General features: G+C 42.5%; 1 protein-coding gene across 1 annotated transcript in view; it reads left to right on the top strand.

Annotated features, from left to right (window-relative positions):
- Nucleotides 1-20,171, top strand: part of gas7b (growth arrest-specific 7b) — a 67,535-nt gene that overhangs the window by 8,356 nt on the left and 39,008 nt on the right. The window contains exon 2 of the mRNA XM_084568158.1: nt 14,565-14,682. Within this exon, the coding sequence (XP_084424284.1) occupies nt 14,565-14,682 (118 nt within the window). The remainder of the gene's footprint in view (nt 1-14,564; nt 14,683-20,171) is intronic.

The raw sequence follows: 20,171 nt of genomic DNA, 5'->3' as shown, positions 1-20,171 counted from the left end.
TTGAAGTGTCACAAGATGGTCAATGTTATTTACTTCTCCTTTAATGTTGTGGTATTATATATGTATGTTTTAAAGGCTCATCATGAGAATAAATAACAGTTGCAGCCCTGGCTTCCATATAAACAGATACTGATGGTCAATGTCATGCCCATGAGATTGAAGACTGTCCTGTCACAAGATAGTAAGAGGAGTCCAAGGCAGTCTATGCCGGTGGTCCATAGCAAAGCTGTAGTTTAAGTCACTGAATTGTTGACACATACTGGGTTATAGCTCTTAACAACTGGGCAGAGGGCAGTTGTATGCTCTGGGCCTACGTGTGACGTTTCCATTAACAAATCAAGGCTCCCCAAGAAGAGTTGCAATATAAACACGGGCAGTTAATGTGTAATTGATGCCTTGCAGCTGGGGGCCCAGCTGGGGGCCCACCGTCACCAGCACCACTCCAGTTCCTTCATATGGATGAAATATGTTCGTTGCACAGTTAGGCTTTACATTTTCCTTCCACGTAAAGAGTGTAGTAATTTGAAGTCAATTTGGAGATGATGTAATACTCATTTTCCCAGATTCTAATATTCGACAGGCAGTATTATTATCATGTATTGTTTCTCCTAAATGTGAAATGCTGTATGTCATTATGTCTGCTTATAGCCAGGGGAACTACTGTAAGCAATTTGCAACAAGCTGTAAATTGCAGAGAACCACTTTGTCTCGCTCGTGCTTCCCATGGTGGAGTGTCAGCAGTGTTTATTATGAAACTGCAGACCTGAGAATGATTTGGGGTAGAGGGGGAGGACTCCTGGCTGAGATTTGGATGGTGATTTAGCCTGGCATAAACCTTGTAGCGGAATGTCGGGGGTCAGACCAGCACGGAGCCAGGTGTTTCCCCAGTGTGCTGGAAAACGAACACCCCTCCTGATGTAACTTTGAAATACAGTCATTTCCTGTGATGGAACTTATTCCGCGTGGAACTGTGAAATATCAGCTGAATGACTGAGAAGCACCCACTCTGGGACCTGTGAAAGCACATTGTTAACCACAGTGCCTTGTTTGTTTTGACACAGAAAAAGAGATCTGCGGTTTTCACACATTTGCTGGCAGAAGTGCCATAGCAGGTTGAAACTGAATGCCTCAGTGTATGGCAACAGGTAAAACAAGTAATGATAATATATAAGGGCACATTTGATACCTAAGGGAACTGTTTTAAACCCTTATCCCTTTGGTCTTAAACTACTCCAGTGTAGCTATATTAAGTTCAAGCTTGAAAAACATTAGTTCAGTTAAAGTGTAATTATAGTTATTTTCAACTTGGGCCTCATTTTTCCATTTTTACCCGACATACCAATGGAATTCAGCCAAAACCAAGTGAATTACTCCTCTGTAAAACTGTGAAAGTCCTATTTTGTAGGGACTGCTGGGGAAACTCTAATAAATTATTGTTAAAATTTGAGGAAGTGTCTCTCTGGCCCCCATGTGTATTCAGCTTTGTTGGGTTCCATGGAGGAACTTCAACAACAGTGCTTTGTGAGTGTTTACCAGCACGCAGGCTCTGAGCTAATTATCATTCCTGTTAATCTGAGAGCACGCCCACATGGAAGCCTGGCTTGGGTGGTGTTGGTGGTGAGAGTGAGTACATCAAGCGCATGTCCGCCTATGTTTGATGGTTGGTTTAAAGGCATGGTATTAGAAATCATGTGGTCATGTCAGAGTAGAAGGCAGCACTCCACTAGGCTGGTGTTTAGGAGGCAGCCTTGTTTTGTTTAGGATCAGCCCTTCCTATTAGTTTAGATTTTCCACCAGACATTAGACTAAAAGCTTGAGTTCACTCAATGATCTTCAAGTTAGTATCTACTACTAACTTGAACTATCTACTCTGTCGGTGTGTTCAGGGGTACATTGGCCTCTTCCTAACACAAGGGAACAACAGCTCTGCTTCTTTTTAATATCTCAACTCATCCAACTCATTTTTTGGATATACCATGACCTGGATGACTGAGAACCTTCACAGACAATATCTCAACTCCTAACCTTGTCCTACCTCCTTTTGGCTACTTGCATCCGCAAATTCATTCTTTTGTTTGCTAGCCAAAACACTTGACTAAAGCTGAGAGATGTGACTTTCTGCTGGTAAATTGAGAGTTGCGCCCCTTATTGACTAGGTCTTGTCCCTGACAGTCCATGACTGCCCATGCTACGCCACTTGTTCTTCCCATTCTCCCTCTTAAGCGCGGTTTATGCCTCTGAGGGACAGAGATGCCGTAGCCTGCGCCGGTGCGATACATTTGTACTTGTGTGCTCGTCAATGTGGCTGTAACAACGGCACCTAAATGCTAGTCGGTTAATTTTTGTTTCTACTTCCAGCTTTCACTTTCTACTTCCTGCATTCAACAATGGCAACTGAAGTTCTGCCGAAATTTTGCCGAAGACGAGTCGTACAAATGCTTGTACCTTCAAACCTGCTTAGTCAGTTTTTATTTGGTGACCCAAAACAATCAATTTAAAAATTGCGGAGATGGAGAAGCAGCCGGAAAAGTTACATTTCTTCGGAGGTGCACGTTGGGTTTTGGTGCCTATTATCCACACTCATAGATAGATAGTTTATTGACTCGAGGGAAATTTGGTTGCCTGTAGCTTCATCACATAAAACGGATATAAAAGATATTTAAGTTATATAATAATAAATACAACTGTTACTGTTATTTAACACAGCATTATATGTGTATATATACATATAATGCTGTGTTATAAATGTATATAGTACTGTCTACAGTGACCACAGTCCAGTTGGTTCCTCACAGGGAGGCATTGTAGAGTCGTGTGGCCTGAGGTACAAACGACCTCCTCAACCTGCTCGTGGAGCAGGACAGAGACAGCAGCAGCTTCTCTGCCTGACTATGGTGTCATGTAGAGGGTGGTGGACATTGTTTTCTGATGAACAGTAGACTCGCTACAAAATTCAGAAGAGGGTAACCCACTGGTTTCCATGCAGAGCACCAGGCCTCAGGGTAGGTAGTGCCAAAGGCCTAGGTATGCTTGAAACAAACTTGTTGTCCCACCTTTCATGAAGACTAGGTAGAAGCATCGGTTGTTGTTTTACCATGGCAGCTACAGCAGAAAATGATACAGTAATTGATCTTAATGTTAAATCTCAAGTATTCACCTCTTTATTTACACAAGGGAGGTAAAGCGATTGTAGTAACATCGCCATCAAAAACTGATTATCCATTCTGGGACAATAAATGTCTCTGATACTCATAAGCTGTGTCATGTTGTTAAAGGCTTTGTTTAACTGACTGTACAATCTACTGTAAGCTGTGGGGTAGGATTGTATTAGTTGAATGGCGGAAGACTGTGGTTCACATTCTGTCTGTATGGTTCCAAAACAAATTAATTGAAAAATTATTTTCTCTCAAAACACAAAGCAGGGATTGTGTCGTTTCACATGATCACAAATGATAGTCCTCAGGTCAGATCAGATCCTTGTCACAGACCCATGGTAGTAAACAATATCCTCCTGACTACCAGTAGTTCAAATTTGTCCTCTGTGGAGGACATTTGTAAACCTGAATATCTCCCAACTCCTGCATACTACTGAGTTAACTCATTTTGCTATCTACAGAGGACAATTAAGGATTTTCAGTGATACCAAATGTGAAGGGGTGGGGCTTTGGTACCTTTCTCTTTCTCATTAAGGAAAATATCGTCCATCAGATATTTAATATCTTAAAAATACTTACTTTTTGTTCAAAAAAAAAATATTTTCAGTATTCTAATTACCTTACAAAGAATGGGGAATTTTTAAAAAAATGTGATTTTTTTTCCTGGTAGTCAGGAGGAGTGAGCAGAATTTGGATGAGGTCCGACCTCTCTCATTGCAACGACAACTGCTGACTCCCAACTTCCCACCCCTTCACACTTAACCGTAAAGCACAAGTCACACCCTGATGATACCAGACAAGCCAGATCCTCTTTTAGACTGCGTGCCCAGGTGTAAGATCTCAATCCACTGTAAAAAAAAAATAAAAAAAATAAAATAAATGAATGCGATGTTCCATACGCTTATGTGTGATTCATGACTCGCGACTAGCTTGTTGCTTTTGAGAGGGCTGGGCCCAGGTTTGGAGGGGAAATCCAGGTCAAGTGGGAAGCCCCAAATTAATCATAACCGCCAGTTGATATTTCCCAACAGTGTATACACACTGCTAACCACTGGCATGCGCGTTCAAGATTGAAACTGCATCTGTTTAATATACTGGGCTGACGTGTTTTGGGGGAAAGAGGCTTTGCATTTAGCTTAAAGCTGAAGTGACTCACATGGACACAACCAGGCTGTCTGGAGTTGCAAAATGATGCTTTAGTTTTTTTAAAAATAAAGCATTGAAAAAGTACTACATTTTCCTTCGGTGTCTATTAACAGCAAGAAAAGCATGATTTCCTGTGGAGAGCAGAGTGAGTTTAATGCTGTAGTGGTAAGCAGAACAGTGGATTGACACGCTGCCATATCTGATGCAGAGAACATAAGCAGGCCTGTGCCGATAACATCTGCACACTGGAGAGCACGCTCCTCCACATGCACAGCGCAGTGTGAGCTATAGTGAGACCGTCATGTCATCTGCACGGCTGGGGCTTGGAGGAGACGCAGTGAGACAAACAAGGCTGGAGAAATTCACATAAACTTGGAGGGGGTGGGATATAACAGAACAGGCTTTGTTTGCCGCAGCGAAACACTCACACATGTAGCCAGCGCCGAGGCACTGAGCAGACAATGATGACAGTTTGTGCGAGCATATGCGCTGTATCTATGTGCGACCGAGTGCATGCTTAAACTCGCATGTGCATCCCTCCTCCCCTCTGAGAGTCTGAAGTGTCTCTGCATCTGGGAATGTGGCTCCACTTCAGGCTCCCACATCTGCCCAAACCAAAACAATGTCTCCCAAATAAAGATACGGTCCACAGCCCCCGTCCTTCTCCTTCCCTCTTCCTGTCTCGCTCTCCGCTCCCTTTGCTGACTGTTCCGTTCTTTCGCTGCTCCTCCAGCCTCCTCCGTTCGCTGCAGCCCTATCTTAACACATTTTTCCCCTTAGGTCTAGTCGTTTGCGGTCAAACAAACATGTGAGAAATTTCTTCCCCTCTGAGTGATCCCAGAGGGTTAGGAGGTCAGTGTTACAGTCTCCTCAGAGGCCTATCCATAACAGTGGTGATGAGATGGAGCTACACTCTGCATAGCTAGAGTTAGCTGGAGTTTGTTTGGGAGCGAGTGTGTCAACATGTCTTTGTTTTTCATTTATGGCTGGAGGGTTTTTAATACCAGTACTTAGACTGACACTTATTTTATTTATTTTTTTATGATGCATTCGGCAAGTTACCAAAATATGTATTATGAACCAACTGCAAGAAAAGCCTCCATCCGTAGGCATACGCACATTGGTGACAATTACAGGATGAGGGTAAGCAGTGTGGCACAAGCAAGAAAGGTCAGTGAACTAAGTCAGAAAAATGGAATTTATGCAGCAACATCAGCTAACATTAGTCGCCATATGTTGCTGGTCATACCAGATCAGTAGTAGAGTGTATTGTGCTGAGCCAAGCTGCTAGCCTGGCATAGTCTGGTATGAACCTGGTAACACGTAATTTCATTATGGGGCATATTTCAACTTATGCAGCGAAAAAAATATCTCTGCCCGCAATTGGATAGTTCTACAACCAATCAGAGGCTTTTTGTTGTAAACCAAGTGAATGTCTGTGAACGTTCTCAGTCATCCAGGTCACGGTATATCCAAAAAACGTTTAAGACTTGCTTGACTTGTTTCTGTAAACATCCAGAAACTGGCACGACTAGTGTCCAGACACTAGATACTTACCTGTGACTCCAGATCAACTTACTGCCTTTGAAGTCAGTCTGGCTTCCAAGCTACCGAACTATGTTCATTCGCAAGAAAATTATTCAGTTTCTTCTTTCATGAATGCCTGAAGTCTTGGATTAATGATTTTTGCCAGTTTGTACAAGATCCTAATTTTAGATTTTAGTTTTATGGTCCTTGATGTGAGGATAGGCTGACAGTGTTGATTTTAAATCTGTGTCTCCTCTTGCTCACATATCAGGATCAGCAGTTTGTGCGTGAACTTCCAGGTAAACCCAGGATGTGCAGATCTGACTCTGTCGCCACAGAAAGGGAAGGTGGAGGTATTTACGAGCGAATAATAGGAAACAGACACTTCCCCTGTCTGTCACACCTTTGTTCCCATGCCCCTCTGACATGTCGAGGTAGGAGAAGGAGTGAGCAGGGAAGGGGCATCACGACGAGCGAATCCAAATCCACAGCCGTGCTGCTATTTCATTAGAAACTGTAGACTCACGCTACGTCTGCAGCTCATCGGGGGAAAAAAGAAAAAAAAGCTTTGTGTTGGTGGTTGCGCGCTCGCTCGTGGCTGTTTACAGCTCCGTTTCAGTATGTATACAGATGGAATTTGTTTGGTTTCTCTTCAAGACTTGTATGCCTGTATACACTATGAAATGACTGAGGTTTGCACTCCTTGTAATTATCTCTGGGGTTGCATTTGACATTTTTTAGATACAAGTTTGATCGAACAGGGAACAAACTTATCAGTGTCAGGAACAATGGACTTTAAAACTCAAATCACACTGTAAGTTGGTTTCAAACATTTCATGTCAAGATTTTGCAGCTTTTGAGTTCCTGACTTGTCAGCTTAGGCCATCGTACCTCTCTTACTGCCTTACCCGGAAGACTATAGACTGGATGTCTTCCGTGACTTGCTTGATGTAGATAGGTGATTAACATCAACATGCTAGGGACTAACCTCACCGTCCGACATGACAGCACCAGCTGCATTCCATTTTTGCTTTGTTGTTTCTTCGTAATTCTACAGAACACTCAGGGCTCTCTTCAGTGGTTGTATAGCAAAATGGAAAAAGACGTTTTGTCATGTTTTCATTCAGTTTTGGTATATGGCCTCGGTTCTCATGACAACCCTAGATAGAATAAGCCATTGTTGCGTCTCCCACAATGGTCTCCCACAAATACACCGTCTTTGGGGTTGAAACATACTTCTGAAACGTTTGTAGCTAGTTTGTAGCTGCAGTCTTTCTTGATTTGCAACAACGTCAGTGGATTCTGCATGCAACATATGGCAAACAGTGTGTCAAAGGTAGCACCCCGGTAGCATAAAGGACCTCTTGGCAAATTTCAGTTTTGCGTTGTGTCTCCGGGTTTCCATCAGAATCTGTTTTAACTGCTGGGGATTTGAGATACCTCACTTGAATGAATAAGCTTTAAATTTTTCAGATTACATTTAGCTTGCCATAGGTGAGTACTGGATAGTGAGAAAAGTGCAGATTAAGATCACTGATAATGTTATTTACACACAGAGCCACACTGTATGTACATGAGAGTTCACATTCCTGGAAGATTACTCAGTTATTTGAATGTCATATTTCTAAAACACAGTATGTGTGACTAAAGATTACAGACTCACCACCATGATATGTTTCCAGACTTCCAGCCTTAAGTGCCATAATATGTTACTCAGCCAGACTTCCTGTATTCTGTTTCAATCCGCAGGGCTGTTTTCAACATTAACATCGGCTCTAAAACACCAGGTCAGATTAGGGTTAGAGACTCTGGAAGAGTCTATGAAGATCAGGTGTAATACTCTCCCATCCATCGCCCTGACCTCCACATCCTTTATGCCTCACTGCATAAAGAGTGAATGTAATAGCTGGACGTGAATGATGGGGAGTGTGATTGTGGAACAGCTGTGAAAAAGTTTAAATATATTAAGGTCCAACAATGCAGTCAGGCATTGATCTGATTGATTTGATCCCAAAATCAAAAATCCACAGCTTAATGTGGCAATTGCTCTTCAATTTGACTTCCAAGTAGCTTGGACTATTTTTATCGTCTTTATTGCACTTTATATGAAGTTAACTGATAACTATTTTTGGCATTTTTGCTAAAAACATATTTACTTTCATGCGTAAACCCTTTGCCCTAGGTCCTAGGAATACTTGGCCGTGAGAAACTATATAAAAAACATTTTTAGACATGGTCCTTGGTTCTCATTTTACGGCCCCTGTATCACCACATGCTCATGTTCAAGATCCTCTCTGTCTCCGATCTTGCCAGCTGGACACATGACAGCTTCTCTGACAGACCTTGACCCAACAAACTCTCCTCTCCCAAAACCCAGATGTTTCCACAGGGGTCGGCAGAGGTCAGCTTGTGCACACTTGGCAAGAGAAAAACTTTTTCGCACATTCCCATGGTACACAACACGCTCACGCCGTCACTAGTCAGGAGGCACTGAGTCACTCGTGAGGATGCAGGAGGATTGCTGAACCTAAGTCCTGTCCAGTAATCCAGTCTGTTGAAACTCTGGCTCACTGGTCCTCCTCCACACGGCCAGTGAGTGGGTGACCAGGCATTTCACAAATGATGAGATCTCAACCGGCGACAGTTGCATTTGATGACTCACCTTTTCAGGACAATCAATGTCTGTGCTGTAAGGCGGCTAACCTGCTGAAAGCTGAGGGATGGATTTGTCGCTCTGTCTCAGAGTCTCATGCTCACTGGTGGCTCAAAATCTATACGGCTAGAAATAGATGTTCCTCTGATGTCAGCAGTGACGGAGAAGAATGGACCATGACGGCAATTAAGTTGACTGCACTTTTACTACTTTTTTGAGTTTGGTTACTCCCAAATTACATTGTCATGTGAACTTATTTACTATATTAGTGAGTCATTTATAGAATGATCTTTTATGACCTTTTAAAGTCAGCTTTCTTTTCTAGTTTCTAATTTTCACCAAAAGTTAGATCATGCCCTGAATTTGAACTTCCTGTAACATCTATGAAGAGGGAAGAAGCAGATTATGTCCCGTGGGTCTCATTGTAGGCTGTTAAATCCGAGTGAAGCGCTAACTACCAAGTTAACTGGGCTCTTATTCTCTCACTGGCCTCGATGTGGGTCTGGCTATTTATTCAAAGGCATTTTCCAAGGGAATTTCACAAATTATTCTTGGTTTTCCAGGCAGGGAGCCAGTGTCACTGAAACAGAGAGACCATGAGGTATTTTGTTTTCCATATTGAGAGATGCTGCCTGTGTTTGGGAGTGTGTGGGAAATGTCTGTAATCTGAGGAAGAAAACCCTGGGATCTGTTTGCTGTACCAGGAAGACCAGGGAAGTATCTGGTTGCTTCTTGTTCAGAATCCTAAACACTGGCAGCACAGTTCACCTTCAGCTGCTGAGGTTTGAGGCCTCAAACTCAAGTGACGGAAACCAAATAAAATGTGTCCAAAACGAAAGTTAAAAAAAAAGAAAAGTCATCAGGGCTCCGTTGTTAAGTATAAAACTGCTGGAATCATGATTTTGGCTTTCACTTTTCATCAAGCTGTACGTTAAAGGTTTTTAATATAAAACATACTATACATAATTTAAGCATTTTAATGCTATTTTATTCTAATTTAAATCTTTTTTCTAATCACATCAGGGAATTGAACTCTTTGGGATGTGTGCACACAAAATGCTAGGCGTTCAACCGGTAACATAAATCGTAAGTTGCGAGAACGCCGCTGCTAGCCAACTCTTGCCTTCCAGAAGTCACTGAGGCTAACAGGTTAACAAGCTAATGAGCAGCTAACTTATTGTAAATAACATTTCATAAGTGTTAACTTATCTGCAGTTTCTTAAAACCCTTACAGAAAATTCCACTTACGAGGTTTGTTTGTCAGGCAAAGGAGACATACTGCTAAATGATTAAGTTTATTTTCAGCTAGCTTCATTTTACAAAACATGTTGGTCTCCACACTACTCCATACTAAGCCACACTTTAAGCTTTTTCCAGTTTTTATAAGTGGTCATGGAAAATCATTCTGCATATAAACAGTACAAGCTGCTATCAATACCATGCCACCTTTGCGAGGCAACCTAGCAGAGCTCTGCCTGTGTTTCATTTGTTGGCTAGGCTAATGCATGACTGCCCGTTGTGTTTTCCCAGATCCACTTTGCAACGTCAAGTATATACGGAGTTGTCTCTGCAAGTTGGTGAAAACTTTACATCTCCATGTACTGTAGATGTCAACTTGTCCACAGATGTGTCCCAAGCCTTACACATATACCATGCATAGTGTGTCAGCAACAACATTCAGCTGGGGACCTGTGCTGCTTGTCATACCCTTCTCTCTATCCACATGTATCTTCATTCGTACTGCTTATTCTCTCGAGGGGTTTTCATGGAGCCTCTCCTAGCTGTCATTGGCCATGTAGTGGGGTACACCCTGGACAGGTCACCAGTTTATCATAGGGCTTGCACAGAAAGACAAACAACCTGCAGCCGATTTAGAATCATTAACTGACCTAACAAGCATGGCTTTGGGCTGCGGGAGGAAGCCGGACTAACTGGAGAAAACCCACGCAGACACAGGGAGAACATGAAAACTCATCACAGGAAGATTGTGGGTTTGAACCTTCTTCTTGTGAGGCGTCGGTGCAAACCGCTATACGATTTTGCCGGCCAAAAGTCGTTGTGATTTAGAAAAAGTGACATTCATATTGGCCACACTTTAATTAAATTACATTTCACCAGTAAGACAGCTTATTGCTCTGTGTTGACAGCTGTGATTGCATATTCAACTATAACTTCGTCTTTTAAACCGGAGCACAGGCATGTTGAGGGTGTCTGCAGAGCACACAGACGGCAGCAGCGATTGTTGTGGTCGCTCCTCAGTCATCGCAGGCCGGGATGAGTCCTTGTGTTCTCTGCCAGGGGCGATTCTGGCATGTCGCGAATGTGGAGCCAAAGGCAGTCTGGGGTTTAGAAGGTTAACCATCTGGAATGGTGCATTATTCAGTGTTGCATATGCCGAGACAAGATGGCTCTGAGATTCGTCACACATCCCACCACCAAGGTGTTCCCATTCTCTCACTCATGTCTGCGACTGTTAGATCTGTCACAAACTTCTGTGAGGGAGGAGAGTTCTGACTCAGGCTCTTGAGGCTCTGTCAGAGCCCTGCTCACTTTTGAGATCTGTGGATATTTCAAGAGTTGGAAACATACTCAAGAGACACTGAGGCAGTTGTTTTGTTCTGTTTTTTTTTTTTTTTTTTCTTTGCATTGAGCTGAAACTGAATCAACAACTTAAACGGTCTGCATGTCCAAGACTTTTTTGCATGTTGTCCGTGTCCTTCCAAGCTCAGTCGGCCCACTTCCATCTGTCTTTGCCTGCTTCTGAGAGCCATATCTGCTTAGCTCTGGTGGTATAATTTCACTGATAGTGAACATGTGACCAAACAACAGGAGGAAACCAACAGGAAAGTAGCCAGGAAATGTAGAGAAAATCCCAAGTATGTTTTGTTACTGCAGTACACGGTAGCCCTGATCCTGGAAACCCACTTAGGCTTTTGTGATATAACAATCCTAGAATCCTAGATTTTACTGTACTGTATGTACCAGGGTATCTGTCCCTTGAATGTCTCTTTGTTTTTTGGGTCACACCACGCTGACCCAGTGCATTTATCTGAGGCTGAAATTCATCACCGGTGTCACAAATGAATGAGCAAAATAGCTTGTCAGAAATACTCCTTTTTGCATAACTTTAATGAACCACCTTAATTTGCCAGGTACTACTTTGCCAAAAAAGTAGCTTTGGGAAATACACTCACACACTTTGTCTTTAAGCAGGCCAATCCCATAACGTTTTCACCGTACGCCTGCTCTGTCTTGTTTTCCCATTTATACACTTAAACACTGAAACCAAATGAATAATAGCACACGTTGTTTGAATTACAAGCAATATGTGTGGAGCAAGTGAAGGACGGCTTGCTTCTGCAGTCACAGTCGTGTATTGCAGCATCCAGCTCTACTGTAACTGTATCTGTGGTTTGGCGGTGATGCTGACTTGTGGTTCTCCTCTTCCATTTCTTTTTCGCTCCGTAACCATGCGATTTTGTGTCGTTGCCATGTTTGCAAATAGCTCAGATTTTCTATCATGGCGTGTTGTTTGTCCATTGTTGCCATCCATTACCATTTTTCAGTGCAGTGGGAAATTACTGGCCCTATTTAAGCAAACCTTGCTTTTCAAAAACTCACAAAAGACAAGTATAAGAAGGACCGCTGGGACCATCAAAGACAAAACGTCGCAGAGATTCTGTTAGATTCTCTGTAATTACTGTCATCCAGGGTTGACATGCGTTCATACTCTCCAGTCTAGTGGGACCAAGAGCTCTGGGTTTGCATTTTCTAGTGAGGACAACAGTTACATGTAATGCCTTTATTTTTTGAGGTGATGTTTTTACCTCCCGTACTTACTGCTGCACAATTTCCATTCAAAAGAGGTGATGAACTAGATAATATCTATTAAGAAATGATTGTTGTTTAGAGCTGAGATTTTCTGTCCTCGCCCTAGGTGTGTTGATGATAATGAATAGCAGTCCTGTTTCCTAGATCCAAATACATCCCCACAGTGGCCTTGTGAGACAGCCATTTTCACTGATGTCTGGTTTCCTGGATTCCACATCATTTCCTGTTACCATTCTCATAAATACTAGCACCTGAACTGACCCACAGCCTTTATCTGATGTCAAAATATGTCACCTGTCCACTGAGTGCCACACTCCTTAGTTGTTGTACCTGTCAAACTTGGCATTTCTGGATGCTTGCAGTGATTATGGTGGCAGGTCTAATGCTCACAATTGCAAGTATTGTTGAGCAACAATGGTTTGATGATTTCAGATAGATAAAGAGACAACCCTGTCTAATCATACTTGACAAGAAAAGGTTTGATTTGTGCTTTTTTGTTTGAATTTTCCAACAGTGGTTTATGTTTATTTGCAATCTCTAATGTTACTGAGGAAAGTGTTTACAGGGTGAAGACTAAAGCCAGAATTTTGGTTGCACATTACTTCTACAAAGTTGGTATGACATAGATACGGTGTAGGTATGACGTAGATATGCAGTAGGTAAGATATAGAAATGGCACAGGTACAGCAGTTGCAAGGCATAGTTATGAGATAGGTATGGCGTAGGCATGACATGGGTACAACATTGGTACAGCGTAGGTATGACATAGCTATGACCTAGGCACAATGAAGGTATGACATAGCTATGACCTTGGTACAATGAAGGTATAGCAAAGCTCTTCTAGAATGCCTCAATTTTTATTATTTACAAAATAAATTATTATATGTATTTCAGTAAAAGTAAGTGTTGAACATTTATTAATTTCTGCCGCTCAGTTTCAGTCACCATGGTGTGAAGTACACAGAGAAACTCAACACAGCTTGCCTTTTAGTAGCATGATTACAAAACTTAGCCGAGGCACCAGATGTGTATAAACCAAACTTAACCAGTGACGTGGCCAATCTTGTTGTGGTTGCTGCACTGGAAATGTTCCAGAATCCCTTGAACTTGGCTTTCATTTAGATCTGAGTATCATATTGACAAAAATGGGTCTATAGAGAGATAGACATTAAAACACGTGACTGAAGAAGTACTGAAAAGGACCTTTATGAGACTCATACATACAGAGCGACTCAGAAGATGTGAACAATACCAGTAAATGTAGTATGGGAGAATTTTTTTAATATAACTTGCAACCAACCTGCAACAAAGTAACATACGATTAACCTGTAAGCACGTCACATACTTTTTGAAATGGAAAGTTGGTCGGGAGTCGCTCCGTTGGGAACTGATTATGCTCCAACAAAGATCTTCTGGGCAGACTTTATGGGGTGATGGACAGAAAAGTGACAGCAATGTCTTATGAACCATTTAATCAATTTGCTTGGCAAGTGCTCTTATAGTTTTGATTTCAGAAAGGGTGAATGAGACACAACCCATGCAGATTATGACTCCTTCACCTTCAGCTTTTGGAGACACCCAACCATGAAAGGTTTTACAGGCATTGTTCAGAGATAGGGTCTAGCAAACGGTCAGCTATGTCTGTAAATCCTCCAAAGCCTCCCCCTTCTGTTATGACATTCAGTTACATTGGATTAAGTTTCCATGTAGTCCAAAACCGAACCAAAATTACATTTAACTCTCCCATGTCTCCTCCCAGCACCTCCACAGCGCGTTACAATAGTTTCGGCCTGTTGTTTTCCTGCTAATCAGTAGCAGATGTGTTCATTTTGCCTACACGCTCTCTCGTGTTCCTCAGCTGCATGGTGTGTGCACATTTGCAGACTCTGGAGCTCCGGGTCTCAGTCCAACTGCAGAGGCGCGCCAGTTTGTTGTTCTTTGTGTGGCAGTGGCAGCAGCGGCAGCAGCAGCAGCTCGGCCTGCTGCGCGATGATGTCATTGGTTGCTGGTTGTGAAATACTTGAGGAAATGAGAACCTCATTGAACCCAGACACAGTGCTGCACAACATTTATAAGACATCAATGATGTAGCCTTGTTCTCACTGGCTTTGGTTTATCTCCTTTTATCTGTTTATCCTCAATGATTATGTCATTATGGGAGACACTTGAGGAAACAAACTGTTGTCTTAGAAGTTACATGCTGCAGCCCATTCCACGACAACTGACATTTGTTGCTCTTTTTGTTTCGACAGAGAACAGCATCTTTGAGTCAGCTTGCTGATGAGGACCTCAAAGATCCCCTGCCTCCTCACTGGAGATGCTACATGTCTCCACAAGGGCGGCGGTACTACGTTAACACCACAAATAACGGTAAGAGGAAATTAAACATTGACTGTTTGTTCCTAACAGGGGCGCATAAAGACTGGGATGAGTGGGGAAACAGTCATCCAGGATTGTCCACAGACAAGTAATGCCCATCAACAACTGAAGAACTGCTTTGTTTAGATAATAAATTACTAGGAAAAAAAAAATGCAAGAATCAAAATGTAAAAATAGCTTTTTAGAATTTTTGGGAAGAGTAAAGCGCTATTTCTTATCTCTGCAGATTCATGATGGCTTGCAAACCTGTTAAAGTACACTGTGGTGAAAAGATGAGGCTATGATTACACTCAAATGAAAGCATTATAATATAGTTTCAGAAATAATGTCCGTCTCTAATGAAAAATCTGGTGTAAACAGGAGGCACAGGGTTAGGGAACAGGTTGTGGAAAATACTACAATGAAAGGGCGGCAATAGGGAAAAGTAATACCAGAGATTCCTCTGTTTGGTCCAACAACAAAGTGGAACTATTACTGAAACATGTGAGTATGAGTCGGCCACATCAGGAAGGCATAGATTCAGAGAGCAAAGAAAAGCAAATACAGCAACATATTTGAGCGGTACCTAGACTCTGTCCATTGCCAGAGGAAGAGCACCCACGCAACAGCTAATCCTACATTATTATTTCCCAAATTCTCAATTAAAATACAACCATGGAGTTTTTCAAACCATAACCGTGTTAGGAATACAAACAGTAGTGTGGGTGTAGGCTTATACCGTGGAAGGCTGCCGTACACCAGTCAGTCTAGAACATAACTGTCCTTTAAACCACGGTTATGTATCGGGTAATTAAACAGTGTTACTTAATGAGATTTGAGGTGCCGGTTCCCTCTGGACACAGTCGAGCTAGCTGTTCCCCCTATTTTCAGCCTGTATGCTAAACTAGGCCGACAGTTTCCTGACTCCAGCCACATTTTTAACACATGTTGGTAATGCACTAGGCGGGACAGGTCCAAGCTCTGGGCATCTGCGTTATACCCTTAACCCACATTGGGAGGCGTCGAGTGTTGTAGACAAAATCTTGACAACCACAACCACCCCCTTCGTTTTCCACTTTTGCACAAGTTGCCTACGTTGCCATAGATCCAGTATGTCATACGTCAGCCTTCAAACTGAGTCCTGTCTGTACTTTCATACATTTAGGAACTTAAAAGTTTGCTGAATAAGCAATTTACTGTTCCTGTTTGTAGTTCACTGCCGACTATGGTGACATCTATAACCCTTTTACTACTAAGAACTTTGAAGAAACCTCAAAAATAGTAGTAAAAAAGTACTGGAATGTCTTTTTTCTTAGATTTCTGAGTGGGTTTTGACGCTGTGTGTACATGATGGACAGCAGACAAAACGATACCTTTGGGAAGTGGAAGCACACAGAATTTGATACGCGTGTCTCATGTTTGTGTGTTTAGATTTGACTGAGCTGTCACTCAGATTGCAGCAGCTGGACTCTTAGGGTTTTAAAGCAGTCATTTAGTTTAAAGGACACTGGCGTGCAGGTGTCCCTTTCACTTTACCCAGCGTACTTCCAAGCCACTTAAGTCCTGTCGACTTATGAAGTCATTCGCTCACCACCCATGTTTTCTTTTGTGCTGGCATTTGGTCGCTAGCAGACGCTTCAGGCTTTGGTCGCCTTGGTAACCCTCTTGTGTATTTGCCACACCAAACATTTCCAAGTGAAACAAACAGAAAATTAAAAGATCTAGGACCTCTTGCTGTCACTGCTCTCTGTTTGAAAAGATAATACCTTTGATGGTCCGCGCCCGTTATCAGCATGGTGGTAGGAAGGTAGGAATTGTCATGAACGGTACTTCCTTCCAGTAAAAGTTTGGAGAACACTGTATGACACTAGACGAGGTATATATATATTAAATTATTAAAACATTTTATATTAAATAATGCCATGTTCCACTCTACATTAACGCAAGTGTTGGTGACCCCTGTCCTTGAAAACATAAATTTTGCAGTTTTACTCAATCTGCAAATACGCACTACGGTTAGCAGTAAAACAATATTTTTAGCCCGTTGACCTCCGCTTTATTTTATTAATGATACCTGAGTGATTTCATCTGGCTACACTCGAGCTAAATGTTCCCTCAGTGTCCGGGATGATGATGGTACCAGAGAGAGACAGCCTGTGTCGGGCCGCTGAAGGACTGATGCTGCTGATGGTGCCTTGTTTCTCTCAACACAATCACCGCTCAGTGTCTCCCCGAACACACATTCACGCACACGCTGACATGGAGACAGTTTTATACCCTCCTCTGTTCCGCGGACACGGCAGCCTAGCTTGCTTTTACTGTCCCCGAGTGAACTCATTGTAAAACCTGACTGATGGTATTAATATCATGTCTTGGCAACTCTCGCATGCCTTCGATTCGATGATGCAACACAGGTTAGAAAGTCGAGGCTTCTCAGATCCTCACCAGTCAGACGGCCTTGTGTGAAAAACAGTTTTTGAGGTGCATTTAGATTTAATAGTTTAGCTCAGGTTCCAGGTGCTAACATGATGTGGCCTAAGCTGCGACTCATTCTGGCTGCACTTCATCTTTTTTTATACGGCCTATATCACTAGATGAATATCAGCTATTACCGACAGAAATGACGAATCCATCTGGGATTTGTGGGTCATTATGTAAGCAAAGGGATTTCATTAAAGTATGTAGCATATTGCTCTTACAATAGCTGTATATACACTACTACTACAGCGTTGTCATGGTTTCAATCTAAAGTATACTTCTGTGTAGAGCATGGCGTCCGGTTTTAGACTGACTTTACTTCCGGTACTTGGTAGTGGTTTGTGAATGTGTGTGCTGTGTTGATGTGAGAGGGGTAGATGTGTCATTGTGACTGTAAAGCACTTTGAGTACTTAAAGACTTAAAATGTGTTGTGGATTGTAGCACACATCAGGTCTTCTAAAGTTTTATGCTATCATCTTTTGCTTGAGTTACTTCAGGTGACCTTTAAACTTGTGGATTTCTTTCCAGTGTATCCATACTGTATGGATTATATTTACACAGTGTGCGTGTGACATTATTTTTTGTGACACAATCTCCACTGACAGCTGTGTAATCACATTAAACATTTCCCTCCTACAGGGTGCCGACCACACAGTGCAAAAATCTGTCAAATCAATGAAACAATACATAAAAACAATCCATCTCTTCCCACTGCTGAACCGCCTGTTGAGGCTCCCCTTTGAGCCCCCTCGGAGACAGACAGCTGACACTGAATGAAGGCTGAACAAAACTCAGCTCTGGTTTTTAACGCGGAGTCCCCAACGTGGCTTGTCAGTTTCCAAAGTTTGACTTTCACGTGGTGAGCCATTTACCTGTCAGTCCATGTGACTTCAAGCTTACAGCTCGCTCAGACACATTTACATCTGTCTTGGGGAATCTGATCACAGGTGACCAAAGTAAAGTACAGGTGTGAACACACCCAGCATGCACTGAGGATGCATTTCAGTGATCCAAATCTCTGACCACATTTGGAGGTGGTCTACAGATAGGATGGAAATCAATAAATAATAATGTGTATGCCCAAGATATGACACACACAAAAAAAAACAGAGCGGTTCATGGTTCTGAAACAGCAGTAGAGATCCACTAGAGACAGTCATTGTCAAAATGTTCTACGCCCCCAGTTATGTCGATGTTTATTTGCATGTAGAGCACAAAACTGAGATTGGATCTGAAGAGCTATGAGAGGACGAATGTGGAGACACATTTTATTGCCAGGTGTGAACACAGACACTGAGAGCTGGCTACTTGGGATCAGATTGCCCAGGTTGGATGTAAATGCAAGGGATGAACAAGATCTTAGTTCTTAGTCAGTGTGGACACAAACGGAACCAGACCGTGCAGCAGCCTTCAGGGTGGAAAAAGTATGTCAACACAGCCAAAAGCTGCAGTAGAGAAAACTCACAGACCTCCATGTTGAAATCCCCAGCGTTGCAGCAGAAATAAACATGTTTACAGATGCAGACAGGCACTAGCAGGATGGTGATGGCTTTGGCCACCACATTGAGCTTCAGAACTTACATGGAAGGTTTGCTCTTCTTCATATTGAGTCCAAAGTGGATGAAACCAAAACGGACTACACTACAGTCCCTTAAGCACTCAATCTGTTCATTGCTTCTTTCAGCGCAGTCTCTCCGTGCACCTGTATGTTTAACATGACTGAGATTGTGGCCTAGCAGTCACTTAAGACTGTAACCAGCTTCACGTCAGAGCTGTTCACATCATGTACATCTCTGATCGTGGTCACAGCGGTCAAGTTGTGGCCATGAGAGGACATCTAAAATTAGCTGAGGGCTCCACCCAGGCACGAGACCGGAGGAGGCGCTCCACCTCTTTCTCCTCTCCTTTTCTTTTAAGATGAAGAAGTGGGTAAGCGATGCTGGCAAAAAGCTGCAAACAAAAACAACTCTTGGGCTCTTTTAAATCAGTCATTATTAGATTTTTTAATCATGAGATGACTCTTTGACTCCACGTTATTCCAGTGGAATGCAAGAGATCTGTCTTGTGACAGAGCAGAGTCAAGAGTGGCATGTTAGGACAATTTTTAAGAGAGAAAATTATGATTTCTTTTTTTTTTTTGCACACATCAGCAGCATCTGCATCCTAGCTCACAGAGACGGCAGTATTGTTGCTATGGTGTTGCGAAATTGGCCTTTTAGGGCACAGAAAACTCTGCAGGACTTATTTTCTGTGTCTCTGCTGCATGATGACTAAATAAATGCCCAGGGAATGCTTAGTCCTTACACACACACAGACACACACACACACGCATACACACACAAACTTACCACAAGCCCTGTGGTTCTTTTAAATTCCCCACCACGGCAGCTGTTTCCAAATAAACCCATCTGATAACATTTCACTCGAAACAATAGGTATTTATAGCATCTCTGCTATTTTCTCTGGACTTCCCTTTTGTTACGCTAAAGTTCAGCTGGATTACGCATTGTCCTGTTTGTGTGTGTGTCTATGCATTTGTGTTTTTTCCATCGCCATAGTAACAGAGCGGTGTGCGTGGGTGAGGACTGCGTGCCCATGTGTCAGGGATTTTTCTTTTTTCATCTAGGTTTTCCTTAGTGTGTTGCTGGGTGCAGCGGCGCAGCATGCTGCGGTTTGCACCCACCGTCTCCTAAGGCTTTCCACTGGTCCCAGCCGCACCAGTGGGCTGCTGTGTAAACACATTAAACCTAATACTCCAAGGCCCCAGCACACACTATAGATTTACCACAGACCAACAGGAAATGGTTAAATTAGTATCTAATTTTAATGAAATCACTATGGTGCATCGGTTCGAAGTTTTCTCTGAAGTCACGTGAAGACACTTTGAAGTTTACTTTAAGGCTGTACAGATTCACGCTTGGTGATATCTGTGATATCTGGAAAAAAGGATAAAACAACATAACATAAGTATCACTATAAGTAATCTAAATCAACAATGCAGCTGGTTACTCAGCCTGCCCGA

The sequence above is a fragment of the Chelon labrosus genome, assembly GCF_963514085.1.
Source record: "Chelon labrosus genome assembly, chromosome: 19".
Classification (NCBI taxonomy): Eukaryota; Metazoa; Chordata; class Actinopteri; order Mugiliformes; family Mugilidae; genus Chelon; species Chelon labrosus.
Note: the sequence above shows the minus strand (reverse complement) of the source record. Positions and strands in the feature narration are given on the sequence as shown.